Source organism: Schistocerca cancellata, chromosome 1, assembly GCF_023864275.1.
Source record: "Schistocerca cancellata isolate TAMUIC-IGC-003103 chromosome 1, iqSchCanc2.1, whole genome shotgun sequence".
Lineage (NCBI taxonomy): Eukaryota > Metazoa > Arthropoda > Insecta > Orthoptera > Acrididae > Schistocerca > Schistocerca cancellata.
In genome coordinates this window covers 1,064,593,069-1,064,618,327 of record NC_064626.1, presented here as the reverse complement: position 1 = coordinate 1,064,618,327, position 25,259 = coordinate 1,064,593,069, and the positions used below count along the sequence as shown (strand labels likewise).

The 25,259-nt window shown below is 41.4% G+C and overlaps 1 protein-coding gene across 1 annotated transcript in view; it reads left to right on the top strand.

Annotated features, from left to right (window-relative positions):
• Nucleotides 1–869: 869 nt before the first annotated feature.
• LOC126090690 (prosaposin) overlaps nucleotides 870–25,259 on the top strand; it is a 68,722-nt gene continuing 44,332 nt past the window's right edge. Inside the window, exons 1-6 of the mRNA XM_049907005.1 lie at nucleotides 870–1,020; nucleotides 1,207–1,303; nucleotides 6,734–6,881; nucleotides 18,187–18,390; nucleotides 20,632–20,745; nucleotides 23,606–23,761. Coding sequence (XP_049762962.1) covers nucleotides 987–1,020; nucleotides 1,207–1,303; nucleotides 6,734–6,881; nucleotides 18,187–18,390; nucleotides 20,632–20,745; nucleotides 23,606–23,761 — 753 coding nt within the window. The 5' untranslated portion in view covers nucleotides 870–986. The remainder of the gene's footprint in view (nucleotides 1,021–1,206; nucleotides 1,304–6,733; nucleotides 6,882–18,186; nucleotides 18,391–20,631; nucleotides 20,746–23,605; nucleotides 23,762–25,259) is intronic.

The following is a 25,259-nucleotide window of genomic DNA, read 5'->3' as shown; positions in this document are numbered from 1 at the left end:
CCACTGGCTTCTTTCTAGAGCCACATTTTCACATGGGTGCGCTGACTGACATATTATCCTGAACCAGTGGTGGTTAAAACTATGACAGACTCCTTTGGTTGTGAAGTGACAACAAAGCTGCACCATCCAATAAGAAGAGTTTTAAATGCCATTGCAACTGATACTTGTGTGAGCATTTACTTAGTTCCTAATTTCAGAAGGAAATGGTGAAACCATCTTGGGTATTTTCTCTTTGATAAACCTGTGGGAAACTGATTTTTTTTTCTTATTCTCTGTATTCACGTATGGATTACATACGATTTTCAGTGTTATTAATTTCAAAGATAAAAGTTTTAGAAAAATGTTTAAATTAACCTTCGTAACTTGGCTATATTGTTTGCTACAAATACCCAATAAAATTAATTTTAAAAAAACGACTAACTACGCCTTTTATGATTACTTTGTTATTTTCCTAGTAGATTAATGAACATAGCCCTCAGTTACTCTCGCCAAGTTTATTTCCGTTTTAATAGAATGTTCGACGTACAGCGCGTTATGAAAATTATAAGACCTTTAAGGTTGAGGGAAACACTCCTGGATATATGTACATTAACCATACACTGGGAGTTCAACTTTTTCCTTACAGTTTATTTTCCACAATGCCTAAATCAGAAACTGTTGAGTAGAATTGCGGTCTCGCACACGCAAATTGACGCCATACCGCATAGAAAACTGTGCTTGTTTGTATCTTGCTGTTTACGAAACGGATTCATAACTTTTTGTATGTGATAATAGCGCATAGTCGTGAGATTGCATTGCAACGTTGTCGTCTTTCAATGTTCGCGGCACTACAAGTGTTGCATCGATAGTCGTCGCTGTGCACTGCAGTTTGTTTCTCAACGTTGGTAGTACTGTTCACGGTGACAGCCAGAAAATCACGAGACGCAGTTGTATTCGTCTATAAGAGGAGGAGAAGTGTTTGAGTAGTGTTGGTTGAGGCTTTCAAGATGAGGGTGGTGATTTTGTGTTTACTAATTTGTGGTGAGTCGTTGTTATAGTGCTGTTTTACAGCTATCCGTTCCCGTCGTATCCGTTTCGAGACAGTTTTATTACGTCGTTGCTATTACTTTGTTTCCGAAGCATTACTTGTTTCCCGAAAAAGCCTTTCGCTTTTAATTTGAAGAGGAATTGGTAAGTAGTTCTTATTCTTATTCTTTTGGTTTGCAGTGTCCATGATATCGGCACATCCGCCGATATCAATATATCTGAACGATGAGGCAAGGCTGTGCAGCACGGGGCCTGTATACTGGTGCGAGAATATTAGGTTAGTAAATTAGGCTTAGCGCTGTAGTTTTTGTTTGTTCCTTGTAATTGTTGATATTGACTAGCCACACTTTAATTATGGGCAGGAAAATGCCTATGAATGATCCATCATTTCCTTAAGGTAAATGCATACTTCTACGTTTTATGTGCTTTATATAGAACTTTGAGTGCAACATTTCATATTTTATGAAGCCCATCCTTGTATTATTGCTGTTCTTGAACACTATACTGTGTCGTTTGTAATGTCGACGTTGAAGAAATTCGGTTTTATTTATTTATTTATCTCTTGTTCCGGTGATCCTGTTGTGAGGAACGTGTCAATTTTAGAAGCTTTTGGCCAGAATTTATGGTAATACATAAAACTAAACAAAAACAGTAACTTAGGTCCCACTACAAAAAAAAATACATTTTAGAGGTAGATAAAGATTAAAAAATAATAAGTGTTACAGAGAAATAAATATTGCAAAATATATGTTTACAATAAAAATATTCAGTATTACAAATACAAATTTGGGCATACATTTGCAATTTACAATACAAGAAATGTTAAACACTGTAGTTCAGGAACTCTTCTAATATATAAAATGATCCTTGCAATAGGAACTGCCTTAATTTTCTTTTAACAAGAGATCATCATCTACCAAACACTTAATGGTGCATGTTGTATAAGAATGGAAATGATGAAAGTGAAAGACTAGTATCCTTTAGTGAGAAATTGTTTTTTGCATATAACAGAGCATAATACGGCGCATTCTTTCAAATAATTCCGTGAAAGATAAGGAAGTTGTGTGTGGTTAGTAAATTTTAACTTGAATGTAATGTTTTATTTGCTAGACGTATTCTCTCTCCGTGCAGAACTATGTGTCTTTCTTTTATGACCAAAATAATGGAGGTTAGAACTGATTAAAGTTATGTTAAACAGAACTTCAAAAGAAATACCAGCACTTTTTCTAAACTCTCCTGCTACAAAACCTAACCCGACTGCTCAATTATCGTCTCCCATCCTCTAATAATCTGATTATTAATGTGACGTTAAATACCCTGAAGAATTAGTCAAAGTAGCATTAAGCTACTTGTAAAGGCAGTAGAGGAAACTGCCCATGTCTTCTTCAAAGAAACCATCTTGGTATTCACCATAAACAAATAAGAAAATAATGGTAAAACTCAGTGTGGGGGGAGTCTCCATTTCATTCTGAAATGGAAGTACATTGTGTTGATTAAACAATATGTGCCTTGTCTATTTCCTATGAGGGCCTCAGGAGTACTCTGTGGTATTCAGTACACAGTAATTAAGTGGGTGGAGATGTGCAAGTATTCTTCCTGGAGTGGTATAGACACCTAATGACACAGCTGCAGCAGTTGTGAATGTTTGACGTATAGAGTAATTAGGTTTTCAGAGGAATGGTTTGGCAGCATCAGAATTCTGGTAAACAGTGTCTTCATGGAATCTGTATCTTGAAGTGATATCGCAGAAGATCTCATCAATGTTTATAATTTGAGTGTCCAGTGTTACATATAAAGTCTGTTGCCTTCTTTTTCTTCATATCCTATTGTGGCATTTGGCCGGCAGTAAGTTCTTGGGCATATGTGTATCTTCTAATAATTTGCTTTGGTGTGCACTCATGCTGTTTAACTGCCATATCTCAAGATGCCTAGCCATTAATATGTATTATATTCTTGGGTAAATGAAGTAAGTTGTATTGGTTTTGCTTTGAGGTCTATAGCTGAAGTAGAATAAGTTGGTCCCCGACAGTTTCAGTGGGCTGGGTGCAGCAGATTAGTGCACACATCTTATCATGTACAAAGAGATTTTGTAAATGTCTCAGTGGCAATGCCTTGGTGTTGTCACAGCTACAGTGATGACTACTGTTCTTGCCTGCAGCAGTTTCCAAGCTGGCAACAATGCCACATAGATAATATTGCGGGGAAGGCGAGCCAAAGGTTGCGTTTCATTGGCAGGACACTTAGAAGGTGCAACAAGTCCACTAAAGAGACAGCTTACACTACACTCGTTCGTACTCTGTTAGAATATTGCTGCACGGTATGGGATCCTTACCAGGTGGGATTGACGGAGGACATCGAAAGGGTGCAAAAAAGGGCAGCTCATTTTGTATTATCACTTAATAGGGGAGAGAGTGTGGCAGATATGATACGCGAGTTGGAATGGAAGTCATTAAAGCAAAGACGTTTTTCGTCGCGGCGAGATCTATTTACGAAATTTCAGTCACCAACTTTCTCTTCCAAATGCGAAAATATTTTGTTGAGCCCAGCCTACATAGGTAGGAATGATCATCAAAATAAAATAAGAGAAATCGGAGCTCGAACAGAAAGGTTTAGGTGTTCGTTTTTCCTGCGCGCTGTTTGGGAGTGGAATGGTAGAGAGATAGTATGATCGTGGTTCGATGAACCCTCTGCCAAGCACTTAAATGTGAATTGCGGAGTAATCATGTAGATGTAGAATGCCATTAGATGTTGCAGGTAATCTGATAATCTACTATAGTAGCTTTTTCTATGCATCTCTCACTGTCCCACTAAATAAGTTGCAAGTGTTACATTAGAAGTGGTGACAGTTCATTACATATAAGCATTTATGTTCTTTTGCTGTATTTTGTGATAATCTCGTCATTTGGTTACGTGTACGCCAGTATAGCTAGAGTTGGTGTTTTGTTAATTTTTTTTTCTTTTCCTACCTCTGATTTCTCCCTCTCTAATTTTCTCTTTGTCTCGAGTGATTTCTCAAATTATTTTTTAATTTCTGTCCTCATGATGTTTGTTACTTTCTTTACTTGGTAAAGTGTAACAAAAATGAATTGTTGGTATCTGTATTTCTGATTAACAACAAAATATGCCAAGTACTGTGGTCTTGTGTATATCTACTCCTCTCATTTTGATTATTCCAGTGCAGCTGATGTGTGTGTGTATCTTGCTGCGCCTTCAGGTATTCCATAACAAAATTGATGCAGATTTTTATTATTATTTTATTAATAGCTGTTTGTAACTTAAAAGTGATAGTAATAACACAGTTCTGGCCTAAACTGTTATTACCTGTGTTAATTAAATTGTCATAGTTATAAAGGAGTACTTCTCTTTAATGTGTATACTTACTAAGGATGTCAGGTGTGTCAACGAAGTCAACTGATCCATAAATGAAACAAGATTTTTCAATAGTTGTACCTGCCATCTATTATAAGTATTTGTTGAAAGTCTTATTGCTTGCATGTATTATTTTGTGTTACAATCAGCTTCAACCATTAAAAATGATCAGTGTCAGATCGTACATGTATTTGTGTATGCAGGGATGTGTTCTCAATTGTTGTGTGCTATGCATAAAATCATGATTTCGAATGCAATACACACAGTGATTGACTAATACAGTACACCTGTATCAGCAATTCTTCTCCATGGGAACAGGAGGGCCAAAAGTACATAAAAATATTATTACATAGTAAAAAAAGCGTGCACAAGAGCAAGCCATGCCACGAGCGGCGACAGGTCGTAAACGCTCATTATCAGAATGCGACAAACAATGCATGACACAGTACAGTAATGTATTTTCAGCTTAGAGTGACGTAAACACCTATAACAAAGAGAACGGCACTTATCAGATCAAAGAAAAATAAGCAGTCAATTCAAACCAGACGAAGCATGCGAAAAAGGAAGGGTACCTGTATAAATACAGACGGAGCACCTGACGCATAGCAATGGCTACCTGGTAAAGCTAACTGCTAAGCTTACGACTCGAACCAAACAACTGTAGCTGGTATCGTCATTCATTCGACCTAAATTGTGTTTCATATTACAATGGACCAACTTTGTTTCGATTTGGAGGTGCGGCCTAAAACTTTTCCCTCCCCTTGAATTTCGAGTCTCAAATTTCAGGTGCGGCTTAGATTCGGGAAAATTTTTTTCCTTGATTTAGAGTTTCATTTCTCAGGTGTGGCTTAGAGTCGAGTAAATACAGTACTCCATCAGATCTTGGGTTTCCTTCACATTTACACGATATGATATATTAAACTCTCAGGTGGTGCATGATCTATTAGCACCCAATGTTTGCTCACATCACCACCACCCCTGTCTTGTATGGATTTGAAAGATATAACTCAAAAACACATTTTTTCTTTGACAGCTGCTGCACTGGTAAGCATATGGCCCTTTGATTCTGTGTGCTGCATACTGCCGGGGTTGATTAAAGATCTGTAGTTTGTTACAACAAGCTGACTGCAAGCATTATTATATTAATCATACAGTTGCACGTCATTTAGGCATTGGGCCTCAGGTTTTAGTGAAGCCAATCTCAGGGCAAAAGTTACTCCTAAAGCAATATTTCTCTCTTTCAAAATTGAGTAGCAGTTTAGCAGCAGTCACTTTTGCTTTTGACTATTCACCCAATCTATATGAACATGGACAAAGTCTGCTGAATTCATCATCCTCAGAAAAACTTTTCTTCCTTTGTGACTTGCTTGAAGCTCGGGCAAGAATAAGTTTAGTTCTCACACTGTCAATTAACTGACCATAGGTCTCAGTGAATGACAAACTTCACACTTGATGAAGCCCATTGTTACATTTGCTGACTTTGCTTTTTAGGAGGAAAGCACCAAGAGAGCTCAAACTTATGGTAAGTGTTTTACACATCCCCACATCTGCAACTTCATCTGAAGAAAGTGATTGTTGCCACCTTATTAATCAGTTTAATATGACATTCTGTGGCCATTTTTGACCATGCAAATTATATTTCCCGGCATTGTTCACTTTATTTGCCAGTCCAGTCTCAGGCACAGACTTTAGCAGATATTATAATCCTTATTAGAAAAATCATTATTGAATTAGATATGTAAAAGATATATTTTGAGAGCAGTAAGAGTTAATGATGATGGCAAATTGTCATTTCATCAGTGAATTCCAGGCCAGAGAATCATCATGAAATTGCCTTTTGTTTGACAGAAAATTCTCATAAAGCTTTCAGCTCTGTACTTCGCCTAAATCATTAGGTGGCAGTTTGAGTTTCCCAAGTTTCCAAAAGTAGCTCTTCAGCTACTGGTTCCCTTTATATTGAAAATACGGAACAAATTCAAGCCTGGAACAAAAACATTTTTTTCTGAACATTGCATCCTATGATTTCATAAGTCAACTTCAGTTGATTGACAATCACCTCTGAACTGAGAAGACATATTTTTAAAAATCTGTATTTGATGTAGAGCATGCTTCTAAATTTCCTATAAATATTTTCCTGTTGTCTACACATACTTCTACATTCTGATTATCTCTCTGAACATTTCCCTCTCTTTCACTCTAATAATAGTAGCTTGGAAACTAAACAACATGCCAGAGAGTTGTTACTCAGGACCAGATCAGTTACTGGCATGTAAGTGTAGATATATGTATTCAATATTGTCATGGATATTTTCTTAATAAAGAAAAAATTTTATTTCAGAAATGCTAAAGCTTGTCATGCTATAAAGCACTGCATACAAACTGTTTGGCGATACAAGGTTGTTCCGGAAGATAATGACGATGTCTGCAAGATTTGCAAAGACATGGTGGCAGAAGCTAGAGCCCAGCTGCAGAGTAACGAGACTCAGGTAAGAGTAATCTAGAAAATTTGAAATAAATTCAAGAAAATTAGTAAAAAATTGCACCAAATGTGGCTGGCAAATGCGCACAAATGTACAATATTTTCTAATTTGTGTTCACAACAAAAAGCAGCAGATACTAACAGATTTCAGATGAAGGAAAATAAAAAACACTTGCCACTGTGAGGACTGAACCTCTATAGCTTGCTTATCAATCATTTAAAACTGGACTGCAGTTTTCTTCCAAGTCAGTTTCATTGGTATATGTTTTGTCATTCACACACAATTGTTCGCATTCCTTTTTAATGTATTCCTACTTGTTAGAGCATTCTTATCAATCCTTTGAGCATCCACACATTTTGAAAGTTTTGTGATAAATTGTAAACTAGGTTTACTTTTTGTCATTACATAATTATAATGTGTCATTGGAACAGCACATTTTCGTCATTCGCTTATCCATTCATTTATCTTCTTGTATAGATTATGTTGTATAGGAGAAAGTTTGGTGACAAGGAGTGAGTTACAATAGACATCATGAAAGTGGGGTAGTTGTTGGAAACTAAATTAATAGTATTTTTTCATTACCAAACTGTTACAAGCTATTGTACTTGTCATCTCAAATGTAACACAGTAAAATTATTAGCGAAGCCACTATTTTAAGAAAAGAAATCCTCCAATTCCTAACTTGCATTAAAAACTGCTACAGTTTCTCTGCTGTTCCTAGCTTTGTAAAGCATAGTAAATGTCCCATGGCAGCAGTGTGGTGAAGGCAGATAGTCACTAGATGGAGTAATTTAGTTTTCGCATCTCTCAAAGGAAGAACTGTAACAAAGCGTTCAGACATACAAGAAATAAGCATGTACCATGAGTTTTTTTTTGGGGGGGGGGGGGGGGAGACTTCCTTTTTTCCTAACATGCCTTGTGCCGATGAGAGATCAATGTGTGGTTGGCTATCCCAAATATCAATCCTCTAGAAGGCAGATGTCAGTCACTATTCTGTACCGTGCTCAAGAATGCTTTCTCTGAATCCTTCGTCAGTTTTTTTGTGCTTTTCCATGCACCTTGAAAGCTTTTTCCTTGTTTTTTTTTTTTTTTTTTTTTTTTCACACAAAACACAATGTGACAGTAGATCCTCTTCTGTAGTAAGTCTGACCTACCTGGAAAAACACACCACACACACACACACACACACACACACACTTACGTCTGTAGTTCACTTCCTGTTCATCGTTTCTCAAATAATAACGACAACATAACCTGAAACTGCTCCTGTCAACTGGCATTGGTACTACACACTAGTAAAGTTCATAGCTGACTACCACCATGGTGGGAAAAACAAAACTGTAAGAATTGCCGATTACAGCTGACTTATGGCCACCCTGTATTTAGTTGTCTGTTTTCCTTATCAGGAGGAGAGTTACTATTGGAAATTAATTGGCAACTAATTTTTATTTATTTTTTTATGCATTTATTTTACCTGGCAAGATTAGGGCCTTCAGGCCCTCTCTTACACCTAACCAGGCAAAGAGTGATAACTGAGACCACTGGATCAACAGCAAAAGAAATAAACAAAACTGTAAAATTGTGCTAGTGTTCTTGGTAAACTAAGTTTCCAATAAAGTATTTAAAGTGAACTAAACTGATTGTTTACAAACAATCCACATGACCAATTTTCACACGACAGTGAGTGTAGTCTTTTAGCACAAAAACCATTCAAAAATTGAAGATGGCTTGACAACCAGCGGAGAGAGAAATGTTCCCAATTACTGGGAAGAGACAAGAAAGCGAATAGATTTGGGCACAAACAAAAGTGGAAGATCTAACTGCAATAGAGAGAGATTGGGGGGGGGGGGGGGGTTGAGATGAGATGGGCTGGACAGTAGCCAGGGAGGTGGTAGTAGACGGCCAAAGGAAGTTCTTTCTTGGATTCCAGTAAATAACAGGAGACAGAATGCAAACTGGTGGAAGGCAGTTGGATGACATTAGGAAATATGCAGTAGTGACAGGGATTTGTATCACTGATGACAGCAGTGACGGAAATACGAGGGTGAGTCAAATGAAAATCTTAAATTTGCAAGAAATCGAAATTTTGCGCCATTATTTTGTAAGTTGGTAAGTGTGCTACAAACAGCGTGCAGAATGGCCTGTAGGTGGTAGCATGGTGCAAATGCACACATACCATCGCAGTATCAGTATAAAGATGGCCACCCCACTTGCAACTTGCACCAGGGAAGAACAGTGTTCCGTTATTCAGTTTTTGCATAGTGAAGGTGTGAAACCTATTGAAATTCATTGACGAATGAAGGATCAGTACGGTGACTCATATTTGTCAGAGAAGCAAGTCTACGAATGGAGTAGGAAGTTTGCAAATGGTGTGACTTCAGTGGAAGATGCTCCTCGTCCAGGTCAGGCACGAGGAGTTGTGACTCCACAGAACATGTTAGCAGTTGAAGCCATAGTGAAGGAAACCGTGAGTGACACTGAATGACATTGCAGCACGTTTCCAGATTAGTCATGGGTCAGCACACCACATTGTGCAAGATGGGTGCCGTGGCAGCTGACTCCTGAAATGACAGAACGATGTGTTGATGCTTGTGAAGAACTTCTTCAGCGCTTCGAACGAGAGGGTGATGGCTTCCTTGCAAGAATCGTTACTGGGGACAAAACCTGGGTTAACTTCCACCAACCAGAAACGAGGAGAGCTAGCAAGGAAGGGCGCCATTCCTCATCACCAAAACCAGAGAAGTTTCGAACAGAACCATCAGCAGGGAAGGTTATACTGACTCTTTTTGGGACAAAACAGGTGTCGTTTTGGAGCATTACATGCCTAGAGGGACCACTGTTACCAGTGCATCATACACAGATCTCCTAAAAAAATTATCTGCGGCCTGCAGTCAAATCAAAACGTGGATTGCTGTCAGCAGGTGTCCTTTTGCAACATGACAATGCAAGGCCCCACACTGCCCGTACAACAGTTACAACAATCGCAGACACTCATTTTGAGTGTCTTCCTCATCCACCATACTCAACCAGACCTTGCCCCAAGTGATTTCCATGTGTTGAGACCACTCAAAGATGCAATGGGAGGAGATAAGTTCCGTTCTGATGAAGAGGTACGCCATGCGGTGCATGAGTGGTTGCGCGGACTACCAAAATTTTTTTCTAAAGGAATTTATGCACTTTGTAAGCGCTAGAGGACTTGCATTGAGTGTGGGGGAGACTATGTTGAAAAGTGATACAGCTTTGTACCACTTTTGCACAATGAATAATATTTAAAAAAATATTTGTTTTAATTTGACTCACCTCTCGTATTTAAGAGGAGGCTTTTATGTAGGAGTGGATGTTAAATGGTTGGTGATGATTTATGACAAATTAGACTCAACTGTAATTGTGGTAGTAGTAATGCCTTTCAAAAACATAATTTGTAGCGGTCTCTATATCATCGTTGAATCTATTTTGTTTTTACCCCCCCCCCCCCCCCTCCAGAGGGTAATTACCCGCAGATTGGGGAGCACTGCTGTAAGAAATTACCAGTAGTCATCAGGCAGGAAACTGAAAATCTCCAGATATTCCAAAATGAAGTTAGAGCATATTATTAAATTTAACACTTTCTGAAGTTCTGCTGTAAAAGTTTCCTGTAAACTTGTTAATCAGTGTTACTTAACGTAAAAATTTATAAGTGTTTTAATTAACATATTTACTCTCTCCTTGGCTATAGATCCCAGCTACACACTATTTCTAAATAGCCATTATAGATGCAACAAATCTTCTTACTCACCACCACCCCCTCCCCCCCCCCCCCCCCCTCCCATACAAAACAAATGTATGGGCTAAGTATTGCCTCTGTGGTTTATTATCCTGTTAGAACCCTGCTTTATGCCTGCATCCAGTTTCACATGTGCAGTGTTTACCACATTTATGGAAACTACAAAAATAACTTCCTAATCTTTGTTGTGCTGTAAAAGTGAATTCATGAAGAAAATTTCACTGAAACATCCTTGGCTCTTAAAGTGTGAGGACTGAGATGAAAAGAGTTTAGCACTGACTATCCATTGTGTTGATTATGCTACTACCACACTTCCTCCCCCTCATTTACTATTAATTTTTTGTATTAAACAGGTACTATTGTGATGCAACTGCCATGCTATCATCCTCCGAAAATTTCCACAAAACTTCCTAACAAAACTGAAGGTAAATCTTGTAGATTGTTACAGCACATCATATTGCTTGAGCACTATCGCCTTTTCCACCCCCTCACTCAGCTGTGTTCAGTTATCTGGACACCACATGATCCTGAAGAAGATCCCAGGAGAGGAGTTAAAACATTGATCTTGTAGAATAAATATGACGCAGTTAACGTCCCAGAATGTTTCACCTTCACTGACGACAGCCACAAAAGCCTGCAGACTTACATAAACCTGAGAAAAGTTTTCAGTTTTTTGTATCCTTCATCTATAGAATGAATCTCTTTAAGTTCATACCTGTTGAGCAGTTAACAGAACTGCATACAGTTAGCTAAATTCTGGGCTTCAGAAGTTTAGTTATGTAGAATACACACCAGTTGTGTTACCAATCAATTGCTAATGTTTCTTGTGAACTGCATCTTCCCTGTGGCCCCAATTTGTTACCACCTGAGAGCCAGTATCACTCTGATATCCTATTAATACATTTTCTCTGGCAGAGAATACGAATACTTAACCATAACATAACAATTTCAAATTATTTTTTGAATGAAAGTTTTGTGCAACTTCAATGTTGTGGCTGCATCAAGTGCAGCAGAAGAAATATTATGTACAGCTTTGAGTTAGAGTTGTGAGAAAGAGTGATAACTTCTGGGCAATAAAGCATACTATTTGCCATGGCAAACCCTCATCTGAGTGTTGATACATGTCAAAGGTAACTTAATGATCTTATTTCATCTGTTGTAAGACTACTGAATGTGTTAAAACATGTCAAATTTTGATGCGAAGTCTTTTTCCTTTGCAGTAGGAATAACTAGTACTCTGTATGCTTGTGAGCATCTATGCTATTTTTATTTTCACACAACTGTAATAAATACGTCCCACACACAGCATGTGCAAACAACTTGAAATGAGATAATCTGAGCACATATTTCAATACACCCCCCAGGGGGTCCACAACTCTTTTGTGGATACGTGCATAGCGAGCACGGGACCCCGAGCTAATGTGGATTTCCTTCCTTTCCGGGCTGCATACCTTCCCATTCCGCATCCTTCCCCATCCCTATCTTCGCCCCTCCTCCCCTCACCTCTGGCTCTTTTCTTCCCTTTCTCCCCATCTGGGAGTATGGTTTGTGCCTACGTCCGGAGACGGACGCTCGTAAATGTACTGCATTCTTTGCCTTCCTTGCTTTTATGTCTTCTTCCTTCCTTTGTCCTTCTCTGTCTTCTTCCTTCCTTTGTCCTTCTCTTTTCCTTACCTCTTCTCTTTCCCTTTTCTCCGCTGCGTCGTTTGAGACCTCTCTTCCTTCCTTTCCCTTTCTCTTTCTTCCTCCCTGTGCATGTCTGAAGGCCGACCCACGCCCTTCGTGCGTAGCCGGTGACGGGGTAACGCGTAATTCCCCGCCCCGGGTAGACAGGTAGGACACGTACGTACCCCCTGGTAACGGCCAGGCCCAGGGAGGGGTGATTACCCGAGCTGATACCTTCCGAAAATGCCGATTGGTCCCTCCGTCCGTTTGTCGGGAGGTGTGACCTGAGGTGTGAACAATCACCTAAGGCGGGAGTGCCCTCAGAGAGGGCCCCCACAAGGGAGGAGCGCGCCATCGGAGACGCCGGTAATCATGGGGGATTCTTCCGCAATGGTTTCTTCACCTTCCACTAAGTCTGCTCACAAACGTAAGTATACTGAGTCTCAGCCACAGACGATTCTTCCATCGTTGCCACAGTTCCTTGTTGTTTCTCGGTCTGATGAAGGTCACGACTTCTCCACGGTCGACCCTTTCATTATTCAGAAATGTGTCGACGCAATAGCAGGTCCTGTAAAGTCTTGTTCCAGATTACGGAATGGCACCCTGTTGTTAGAAACACACAGTGCCCTCCAGGCACAAAAATTGCTGCGTACTTCTCTGCTCCACACCTTCCCTGTCCGGGTGGAACCGCACCGTACCTTAAATTCCTCGCGTGGAGTCGTTTATACACGCTCCCTCGATGGATTGTCTGACGAAGAAATTCAGCACTATCTGTCTGACCAGGGCGTAACGGCAGTTCATAGAGTAATGAAACGGGTTGACACGAACATCATTGCAACCCGCACTGTCTTCTTGACATTTGACACAGTTCAACTCCCATCGCAAATTAAAGCAGGCTATGAGATAATTTCCGTTCGCCCTTACGTCCCAAACCCTACGCGTTGCTATCGATGTCAGCGGTTCAATCACACCAGCCAGTCCTGTTCCAATCCAGCCAAATGTGTTACGTGTGGCAAGGATGCCCATGAGGGTGCTTGTCCACCTCCGTCCCCTCGCTGCATCAACTGTATGGGTGACCACGCTGCTTCCTCTCGAGATTGCCCCGTTTTTAAGGACGAGAAGCTCATCCAGGAATTAAGGGTGAAGGAAAAGGTGTCGACCTTTGCTGCTCGAAAATTATTCGCCAGTCGCAAGCCCACCGTGCCTCAGACAGGAAAATACAGCACTGTCCTTGCTTCTCCTCGGCCAACAAAGGAGGCGGCCACGCAGACTTGCGACCTCACCTTTAGTACCACGGTCGTCAGATCGGCCAGCGCAAAGATCGCTCGTTCAACCTCACCACTTTCGCCTGCCCACTCTATGGCTCACCCTTCGTCGGGTTCTGCTACATCTCGAGCCCAAAAGTCGGACGCCAAGTCTTCGAAAAAAGAGCATACTCGTGAAGAGTTTTTACGTACCGCAACTTCACAACCATCGGTTCCTCCTTCATCTAAACAACATTCTTCCAAGAAGGCTACAAAGAAACCCAGTTCCTCTCCTTCTCCGCCAAGGCGTGTCCCCTCTACAGCACCACCTGGCGGAAATCGCCCTCGGCCATCTTCTGTGTCGCCAAGGCGCACTGCTGGTGGCCGGTCAACCGGCCGATCGCTGGTGGCAGGGACTGCTCCTGACCAACCTATGGATCAGGATCTTCTGCCTTCGGCTGAATGCCATTCCATGCTGTCGGTTGCTAGCTCCGAGCAGTCTTTGAGTTGACAGCAACTTTGGTCACATTCCTCCATTTTCTTTTCACCCCATGTCCATTATCCACTGGAATATCTGCGGCATTCGAGCCAATCGGGATGAATTGTCGGTCCTCGTACGCTCCTACTCGCCGGTCATCTTCTGTCTTCAGGAAACAAAGCTGCGTCCCCATGACCGCTTTGTTCTCCCTCACTTTCAGTCCGTCCGCTATGACCTCCCCTCTGTTGAAGGCACTCCAGCCCATGGAGGACTCATGATTCTTCTCCATGATACTCTCCATTATCACCCAATCCCCTTAAACAGTTCCTTCCAAGCTGTCGCCGTCCGTCTTTCCCTTTCTGGATACACGTTCTCTCTTTGTACTGTATACATTCCATCATCCACACCAATGGCACGAGCTGATCTCCTTCATCTTCTTGGTCAGCTTCCACCCCCCTATTTGCTGGTTGGGGACTTCAATGCCCACCACCCGCTTTGGGGATCTCCTCATCCTTGTCCACGTGGCTCTCTATTGCTAGACGTCTTCCACCAAGCGGATCTAGTTTGCCTCAACACTGGGGTCCCCACATTTTTGTCTGTCTCCACGACAAATTTATCTCATTTGGACCTTGCGGTCGGTACTGTTCCGCTAGCTCGGCGCTTCGAATGGTTCGCCCTTGATGATACACACTCGAGTGACCACTTTCCATGTGTCCTTAGACTGCAGTCTCCACTGCCATATATGCGCTCGCGACGCTGGAAATTTGCCCAAGCCGATTGGACACTTTTTTCGTCTCTCGCGACATTCGATGACCGTTGCTTTCCCAGCGTCGACGATGAGGTCACACATATTACCGACGTTATTCTTACAGCTGCGGAACGTTCAATACCACGCACCTCCGAATTGCCCCGGCGCCCCCCGGTTCCTTGGTGGAACGAGGCATGCCGTGACGCACTACGTGAGCGGCGACGTGCTCTACGCAATTTCCGTCACCATCCTACTTTGGCCAACTGTATCCGTTATAAGCAGCTCCGTGCGCGATGCCGTCGCGTCATCCGCGATAGCAAGAAGGCAAGCTGGAAATTCTTTATTAGCTCATTTAACACCTTCACTCCCTCCTCGGAAGTTTGGAGTCGGCTTCGACGGTTCTCAGGCGCACCTAGTTTCTCCCCGGTCTCTGGGCTCACTGTCGCGCATGATACCTTAGTGGGCCCCGTCGCAATTTCTAACTCGTTGGGTCAGCACTTTGCTGAGATTTCGAGCTCTTCAAATTACCCGCCAGCATTTCTCCCGAAGAAACGTGCAGCAGAAGTGCGACATCTTGCTTTCTCCTCTCCAAATCACGAAAGCTACAATACTGTTTTCTCCATGCGGGAACTCCAACATGCCCTCTCTTCTTCTCGCTCCTCCGCCCCAGGACCGGATGGAATCCATGTCCAGATGTTGCTGCATTTATCAACCCATAGTCTGCGTTACCTCCTTCGCCTTTATAATCGAATTTGGACCGACAGTACTTTTCCCAGACGATGGCGGGAAGCTATCGTCGTTCCCGTTCCGAAACCTGGAAAGGACAAACATCTCCCCTCTAGCTATCGCCCCATTTCTCTCACGAGTAGGTTTTGGAGCGTATGGTGAATTACTGTTTAGCTTGGTGGCTGGAATCCCGCAGTCTTTTAACACCTGCCCAATGCGGATTCCGAAAGCATCGTTCTGCAGTTGACCATCTTGTTGCTCTCTCCACTTACATCATGAACAATTTTCTCCGGAAACGCCAAACGGTAGCAATATTTTTTGTTCTGGAGAGAGCATACGATACCTGTTGTAGGACAGGCATCCTCCGCACACTGTTCTCTTGGGGCTTTCGAGGCCGGCTGCCCCTTTTTCTTCGCGAATTTATGGCGGAGCGCACATTTAGGGTGCGGGTGAACACTACTCTCTCCCGTACTTTCTCCCAAGAAAACGGGGTACCCCAGGGTTCCGTGCTGAGTGTTGTACTGTTTGCCATCGCCATAAATCCAATTATGGATTGTCTCCCTCATGATGTCTCGGGCTCCCTCTTTGTGGACGATTTTGCGATCTACTACAGCGCTCAACGGACCAGCCTTCTTGAACGACGTCTTCAAGGATGTCTCGATCGCCTCCACTCGTGGAGCATCGAAACTGTCTTCCGTTTCTCACCCAGTAAGACCGTTTGTGTCACTTTTTGGCGACGTAAGGAGTTTCTTCCGCCCTCCTTACATCTAGGTCCTGTCAACCTTCCGTTTTCAGACGTCGCTAAATTCTTGGGTCTTATGTTTGACAGAAAACTATGCTGGTCCTCCCACGTTTCCTATCTTTCGGCTCGCTGTCTGCGATCGCTTAACACCCTCCGTGTCCTGAATGGTACCTCCTGGGGAGCGGACAGAGTGGTCCTTCTCCGCCTCTATCGCGCCTTAGTGCGCTCGAAATTGGATTATGGAAGCATAGTCTACTCCTCTGCTCGGCCGTCTATTCTTCGGCGTCTCGATTCTATCCACCACCGTGGATTACGTTTAGTGTCTGGAGCTTTTTACACTAGCCCTGTGGAAAGCCTTTATGCTGAGACTGCTGAACCTCCGCTGTCCAATCGGCGAGCAGTCCTCCTGAGTCGTTATGCTAGCCATCTGTCTTCCATGCCTGCTAATCCAGCCCACGACCTTTTTTTCGACGCCTCCTTTGATGTAGGGTATGCAGGCCGCTCCTCCTCCCTACTACCCCCGGGAGTCCGCTTCCGTCAACTGCTCCATTCTCTTTCCTTCCGCTTTCCTAAAACCTTCTTGACAACTTGGGGTACAGCACCGCCTTGGCTCCGTCCCCGGATCTGCCTGCTCCGTGACCTTTGTCAATTTCCCAAGGATGGTACCCCTACACTTATTTATCGTCGGGCATTTGCTGCTCTATGTGCACAAATGATGGACGCCACATTTATTTACACCGACGGCTCGAAAACATCGTTAGGTGTAGGGAGTGCCTATATTGTTGGCGACACCCCAAATCGCTTTCGGCTTCCCGACCAATGTTCGGTTTATACTGCGGAGCTTTACGCTGTTCTCCAGGCTGTCCACTACATCCGCCGCCATCAGCGGATACAGTACGTTATCTGCTCAGATTCTCTCGGCTCTCTCCTCAGTCTCCAAGCTCTTTACCCTGTGCACCCTCTGGTCCACCGGATTCAGGACTGTCTGCGCTTGCTCCACCTGGGGGGCGTCTCGGTGGTGTTCCTCTGGCTCCCGGGACACGCTGGTATCTGTGGGAATGAGGCGGCCGATATGGCGGCCAAGGCTGCAGTCTCTCTTCCTCGGCCAGCTATTCAGTCGCTTCCCTTCACCGATATACGGAGCGGTTTATGTCGCCAAGTTGCTCATTTATGGCATGCGCATTGGTCGGCACTTCCCCGTAATAAATTGCGGGAAGTGAAAGCCCTTCCTTGCGCTTGGACCTCTTCCTCCCGAACGCGTCGTCTGGAGGAGGTAATTTTAGCTAGACTCCGGATAGGGCACTGTCGTTTTAGCCATCGACATCTTTTAAGCGGCGATCCTCCCCCACTCTGTCCCCACTGCTCTCAGCTGTGGACGGTAAGACACCTTTTAATTGAATGCCCCTATTTTAATCCGTTACGCTCCCGTCTACAGCTATCGCCTGATTTATCGTAGATTTTAGCAGATGACACGCGCTCAGCCGACCGCGTTCTCCAGTTTATTAGTGACAGTGAAATGACGTCAGTCATTTGAAGCTTTTTTTGGGGACAACCACCCCCTTTCTGTAGCAGATTTTTAAGCATTCTTCTATTTTTAGTTTCTCCAATTTTCTGACTTTGTTCCCATTGCTGCTGGTTTTCAATTTCGGTTTTTTACTGTCTTAAGTCACGGGCTGGGCGCTAATGACCATAGAAGTTTTGCGCCCTAAAAAACCACAAACCAAAAAAAAAAAAAAAAAAAAAATATTTCAATACAGCAAGCAGAGATACACATGCAAAATGCCTTGAGCCACAAACTTCCCTTTACTGCATTGTCCAAACATTTGTGTTTTGGTGTAATCTCTGTGTGTTTGAGTTGCATACTGAAAGTATCCAATGTAAATGTGTTAAATAAAATGAAGACTCGAATGCCTAGTTTCCTAATAACTTTTTTTTTCCCCCACAGGAAGAGCTGAAAGAAGTTTTTGATGGGACATGTGGTTTAATTCCATTGAAACCGGTCGCTAAAGAATGCATGAAACTTGCAGATGAGTTTGTTCCGGAGTTGGTGGAAACCCTGGCTTCAGAGATGAATCCTCAAGTTGTGTGTGCTGTAGCTGGCCTTTGCAACAATGCTCATATTGATGAGCTCTTGGCTAAGCAACATATAGTAAGTTCTGGAAAAAAGCCTCAATTTTTAATGTGGAGCAACACTGTGTGCATTCTTGTTTAGTGACTCATCAAACAATTGGGAAGCCTTTGCTGTGGTTTGTAATTTGTAATGCTTTAATGTTCACTGGTTTTTATGTAATATATAAAATACTGTGTGGAGGGAGATTATTATTTTCCCTGGACTTTTTAAGTTACTCTGGGGTGACTGCACCTATTATTAATGTAAAGAAATTTGTACCATTTGTTTGTAATCGGGAAGGAATGCAATTCTAACAAGAATCTGGGCTCTTGTTGATATGATGATAAAACCTTATCTTAGTTTCTTCTTTCTGTGTAGGGACTGTAATATAGGAGATGGAAGCATTGTTAATAGCTGGCAGTCTTCAGCTCGTACATTGTACTAAGTCCTGTTGATCAAATGTAATTCCAAATGCCAAAGTTTCGTAATACCTCAAAAAACCACCAGGACTGACGAAGTCCAAGAGCCAGCAATTGTTTTAAACCATCTGATATATGCTCTTATATCTACTATGTTGAATAAGATTTTATGTTGTATAAACTGTGTGTTCTGTTCTCTTCATTTCACAATATACGAGGTGTGGCAATAAAGTAATGAGACTGATGTGAAAAAAATGTTGCTTACCGTTTTAGTCAAGTTTAGTGTTCTCCCCTTCAAAGTAGTTCCCTTCTGATTGCATACACTTTTTCCAGCGCTTCTGCCATTGATAGTAACATTTCTGGAACTAATCGTCTGTAATATCCTCCAAGACTCTCATCACAGCTTTTTGGACATCTTGTGTAGTTTGAAAATGGTGTCCCTTGACTGCCGGTTGGACTCTTGGTAATATAAAAAAGATGCACGAAGCGATATCTGTTGAATAAGGTGGCTGTGGGGGTACTGAAATTTAATAAAGAGTTTAAAAATTGTTATACTGACCCAGCAGTATGGGATGATGCATTAGCGTGATGGAGACCAATTTTGCCCAAATCTGTCTCATACCAAGATCTTTCGTTATTACTAGACGAACCGCTTCTCGATTGACGTTCAGTTCTTCTGCAATCATTTTCACGGATAATCCTAGATCAGATCGTAAGAGTTAACACACCCTCGCCAAGTTGACATCCGTCTATGAGGTTGATGGCCGTCCACTGCGGAATTTATCTTCAACATTTGTTCTGCTTTCACTAAACATTTTATGCCAACGAAAAACTTAAGCTCTTAATATAACCTCCTCTCCAAAAACCTTCTGAAGCTTATCATAAGTTGTTGTCACATTTTCACCCAATTTAACGCAAAAAGAAATGGCATACCATTGCACAATATTATGCGGTTCCATTTCCGTGACGATAGACACACACATGTTAACTTATTACAGCACAACTCACGACTGAGCAGTTCTGTTGATATGCCGCTTGAACTAGAAGCAGCTCATAGACCAAGGTCGAAAATACAGTGCCTATGCAAGCCTGCAGGATTGCCTTATCTTGCAAAGAAAATTAAGTCTCATTACTTTATTGTCGCACCTTGTATTTTGTTGCTTCTGTGATGTATTCATCATGTGCAAAATTTTTACGAAAATTGTGTAGAACCAACTAGTTCATAGGCTGTTATACATGTTTTTATATGTGTTGCTACGTAACTCTCATTTACAGGTTATTGTGTAAGATAGTAGCCTAGTTTTGGTCATTGTCTATTATAGTTTGCACAGTACATTGACAAACCCATTAAAGACGTGAGTGTAAGAATTCGAAGGGGAGATCTTTGTTATTCGGAAGGTTGAGAAGAAGGGGCAGGTCATTAAGACCCATGAATGATAGGGCTGCACCCCATGTGAAGAATAGGGGAAATACACTCTCTCTCTCTCTCCTGTTGACATCGCATCAGGTGGGTCCCTCTCATCCTGGAGTCTCAGTGACTAGCTCCTACTCTCCAACCTTCAGAAACATGTCCCTCTTTGTTTCTTGATGATTGAATTAAAAGGTCCAAAAGGTGAGAATAGATTTCACTGTACTTCTTAATTTGTGTCAAATTCTGCCAGCCATACTGTCTCCTTATAACTAAAAATATCTCTCTCTCTCTCTCTCTCTCTCTCTCTCTGTGTGTGTGTGTGTGTGTGTGTGTGTGTGTGTGTGTGTGTGTGTGTGTGTGTGTAACATTTCCTGTATTTACAATTCTGTGTTTTATTGTGTTGGAGAATTTCCACCCTGTAATGTAATGTAATGTGATGTGTGTTTTCAGAGCAAGCCACAAAGTGAGGTAAAAACTTGTGACAACTGTTACAAAGTAACAGAATTGTTGAGGAAAAAATTTCACGAAACTCCAAGAGATGATATGATGAATAACCTTCTGGAAGTAAGTGCAATTTCTCTATGGCCATAGCATTATCAATGTAAAAGTATGTGTGTTTGCATCTGTTAATTTCATATTTTCAGGGGAAGGGGAGGGGAAAGTAGTATAACTTCCGCTTTTTGTGCTGGCACAGAAATTTTTGGAACAGGGATGTCTAGATTATAAATTGGTTCCTCAGGGGGCCCAAAAGAATTTTTATTCTGGCCTTATCACAGTTAACTCTCCCATTACCATCAGTACTACTTCCCTGTCCAGTTACCACAAATTAGTAGGCACCATTTGCATTTGTAACTTACTTAAGTCTGATCCAATTCTTTTTTTATATGTAAGAGGTTGAGTCAAATGATTACCTTAAATTTGTAACAACAAATCGAAATTTCGCACTGTTATCCTTTAAGTTGGTAAGTGTGCTACAAACAGTGTGCGGAATGGCCTGTAGGTGGCAGCAGAGTGCAGATGCACACATACCGTCACAGTATCAGTATAAAGAGGGCCGCCCCACTTGCAGCTTGCACCAGGGAAGAACAGCGTTCTGTTATTCGGTTTTTGTGTACTGAAGGTGTGAAACCTATTGAAATTCATCGACGAATGAAGGTTCAGTATGGTGATGCATGTTTGTCACAGCAGTAAGTCTACGAATGGAGTAGGAAGTTCGCAAATGATGTGACTTCAGTGGAAGATGTTCTTCATCCAGGTCATGCACAAAGAGTTGTGACCCCACAGAACATTGCAGCAGTTGAAGCCATAGTGAAGGAAACCGCGAGTGACACTGAATGACATTGCAGCATGTTTCCAGATTAGTCATGGGTCAGCACACCACATTGTGCATGATGTGCTCCAGTTTCACAAAGTGTCTGCAAGGTGGGTGCTGCGGCAGCTGACTCCTGAAATGAGAGAACGATGTGTTGATGCTTGTAAACTACTTCGGTGCTTTCAATGAGAAGGTGATGACTTCCTTGCAAGAATCGTTACTGGGGATGAAACCAGGGTTCACTTCCTCATCCACCATATTCACCAGACCTTGCCCCCAAGTGATTTCCATATGTTGGGGCCACTCAAAGACGCAACGGGAGGAAAGAAGTTCTGTTCTGATGAAGAGGTACGCCACACAATGCATGAGTTGTTGTGCGGACTACCAAAAGAACTTTTTTTCTAAAGGAATTTATGCTCTTTGTAAGTGCTGGAGGACTTGCATTGAGTGTGGGGGAGATTATGTTGAAAAGTGATACAGCTTTGTACCACTTTTGCACAATGAATAATATTTTAAAAAATATTTGTTTTCATTTGACTCGCCCTAGTACATGGAGGTGGCTATCTTGTTTAAATCCAACTCCCATGTATAAAATAATTTCAAAACTCTGGTTACTTTAAGTGTTTGACATTTAGATGAGAAAAAGGTTAGAACAAGTTTGAAATTATGTTTAAAGTTTTCTCATTCTCAAATACTGGATGAATATATTCAGAGGATTTGGTGTGCCACGAGTTCCATTGCCACAAGACTTTCACATACTTTCATAGCTGTCAGACTGTGTTAAAACTTCAACATAATATTCTCATAATGACTGATTATGATAGCATGTTAAATTTTTAAATTCTGTTATCAATTATATGAAATATTGAAAATCACATTTTTGTATATCTTGGTATTTGTTAGGTTGGCAGACTGCAGTTGGGACTTTGCACCATAAGCCATGAACAGGGTTAGCCATTTAGTAATACAGACAGAGGTTAGGATTTTGTAATTGACATCTAGTAAAAACTGAAAGAAATTTTAGTTAAACAGCTGTTGTGAAAGCTGAAACAATGGCATAACTGTACTTTTTATCCTCTGCAGAAGGCTAATGTGTGTTGACTGAATGTTGTTATTCCTGCAGGGAACATTATTGTATGAATGCTGTGTTGTCTCTTTGTATGTAGCTTTATACACGGTATTAATGCCAATCGTGTTTTCATTGTAGTTGTGACTCCCTCCCTCCCTCCCTCCTCCTCCTCCCCTTTTCACAAGCCATCAGCAGTATGAACATCGATAACAATAGCAACAAAGAAATGTTATGCACGTGCAAAAGCTAGTCATTGTCTCCAGAACTGAAGTAAATTTTACACTGTTTTACTACCCAACAATAAGATTCTAGAAACTAAGTGCTTAAACATAGATTCAGACACGCAACGATTTTCAATATTCATGTACTTATAGTTACTATGATAGGGAAATGTCAGTCGCTTGTACAGCGTAGCAGGCTAGCTTCAGACATGTACAAGTGAAACAGACTTGGATTGGATCTGCACAGTGAACTAACAAATGTGGGCTAGTACGCCAACTGGTCAGTGTGGTTTTTATGTGGTTTCCCCCACTTGCTCAGGAAAATTCTGTACTAGTCCACAAATTCCACCTCAGAAAACAAGATACACAAATGGTTAAAATACTGTACCACAGAACAGTGTTTACACAATTCATAGACAGGTGGCGCACATAGCTTCCCTTCTGTGATTACTTTAATGACTGTGGCATCACGAAGTTAAACAATAAAACAATTTTCAGTTCCTAAAAACAAAAAAAAACCTCTAATAGATGATGATGATGATGATGATGATGATGATGATGATGATGATGATGATGATGATGATGATGATGATGATGATTATTATTATGATTATTATGATTATTATTATTATTATTATTATTATTATTATTATTTAGCTAACTATAATATATTAATACTAATCTGAGATAAATTTAAAAATTCTTGTCCATCTGCTGTTTAAATATCTGTAGAGCAGTTAGCTGGCGTAAAACACCAAACCATTAATAATAGAAAATATCATTTGGAAAAGCTGGATAGTGATTTCTTTCTTCATTTTGTAGGCTTGTGGAACGTTTGGAAGCTTTTCAGACAGCTGTTCAGCCATTGTCGTGACATATTTTGATACCTGGTATAATCACCTGCATGAAAATCTGGTTGGAGATGAACTGTGTCATATTGCTGGAATGTGCTCCTACAAGTTCCATGATCATAGACAGGTATGTACAGTTGCATTTATTGTTTTATGTACCATTAAGATGATCCTGTTTATCATGATAGTCCTGAAGGAAAAGGTAGTGGGCAACCTCTTTTCGATGAAACTCATTTTCCCTTTTCCTGTTGGTTTAACTCCATTTTATATATAAAACAGGTTTCAAAAAACAATTTTCTAATGAGCTGGCTGCATAAGATTTATGGCAGCAGTATCACAGATTTGAGTATTTATCTATCATTATAAATTTTCAAAATACAAGAGAATAAGACAATCTGAATATAAGATGAGCCCCATTTTAGAGTGTCTCTTGGGGGGGGGGGGGGGGGGATTTAACTTATTCAGACACCAAAATTACAAATTTTCCTTTAAATAAAGTATGAGCTTCAAGTTAACGTTACACCTGTTCTAAACTTACACCATTTGGTGGTCGGTTAGGACTTCATAGCAGAGTTGACCTTTTTTTTCCCCTCCTTTTTTTTCTTTTTCTTCTTCTGCCCCCACCCCCACCCCCCCCCCACCCCCTGTGTAATATATTTTGGTAAAATTGATGGTTACATTTTTGCCAGACATAGACTTGAGCTTTGGATCTGTACCTTTCGGGGGAAGTGCTCTTCCAACTAATCTTGCATTTAGTTTTAATCTCCTAGGAAGTTTCATATTAGCGCACACTCTGCTGCAGAGTGAAAACTTCGTTCTGGGGACAACATTTAGTTGTTATAAAAAAGAACAGTGTCTAGGCAGCATCATGGAGCTCGTCCACTCAACATCTTTGGCTTGTGCTGGAGGCATAGTAGTTGATGTTAAGCAGTGGACAAACAAGTCAGCCGCGGTGCTTGCTCGTTTCACACAAAGTTAAAATGTCCTTGTGAAAAAAAAACTAAGTACATTAAATAATAGCCCATTAAAACAAATCAGTCAAATTAGACATAACATGTGATAACTGCACCAGCAGCAAGAGTATGAATGCAAATACCAACTATTTTGACACTACATGGCCTCTTCAAACCCTTCAAAATAAATTTTCACGCAAGCTCAGTTCCCAAAAATTCATCTGTAAATCTATGTAAATAATCTAAAGGGGTCAGTCGGAAGGTAATACTTCCTATTTTCTTTCCTCCCCCCCCCCCCCCTCCTTAATTAAAGCGAAAAATTTGAATTTCGCACTATTCCACAAAGCTGCTTCTCCAATCCACTGCAGTAGTAACTTCCTGCATCAACAGATGCCAATATTGCAGACCCTTGGAAAATAGCGGACATCAAAGTTCATATTAGACAGCATTCTGTGGCAGAATTCTTGAATGCAGAACATGAAACACTCATCCGCATTTGACTGACAAAATGTGTGCAATGATGCAACAGTATCAGCATTGTTAGACAATGGGTTCATTGCTGTAACAAAGCTGAAGGGTAAACATTGCCTCACAAAACACGGCGCAGCAGGCCGATGACTGTACACAACAATTAGCGATCTTAATGACATTGTTCTTTGTGACCACCGGGTG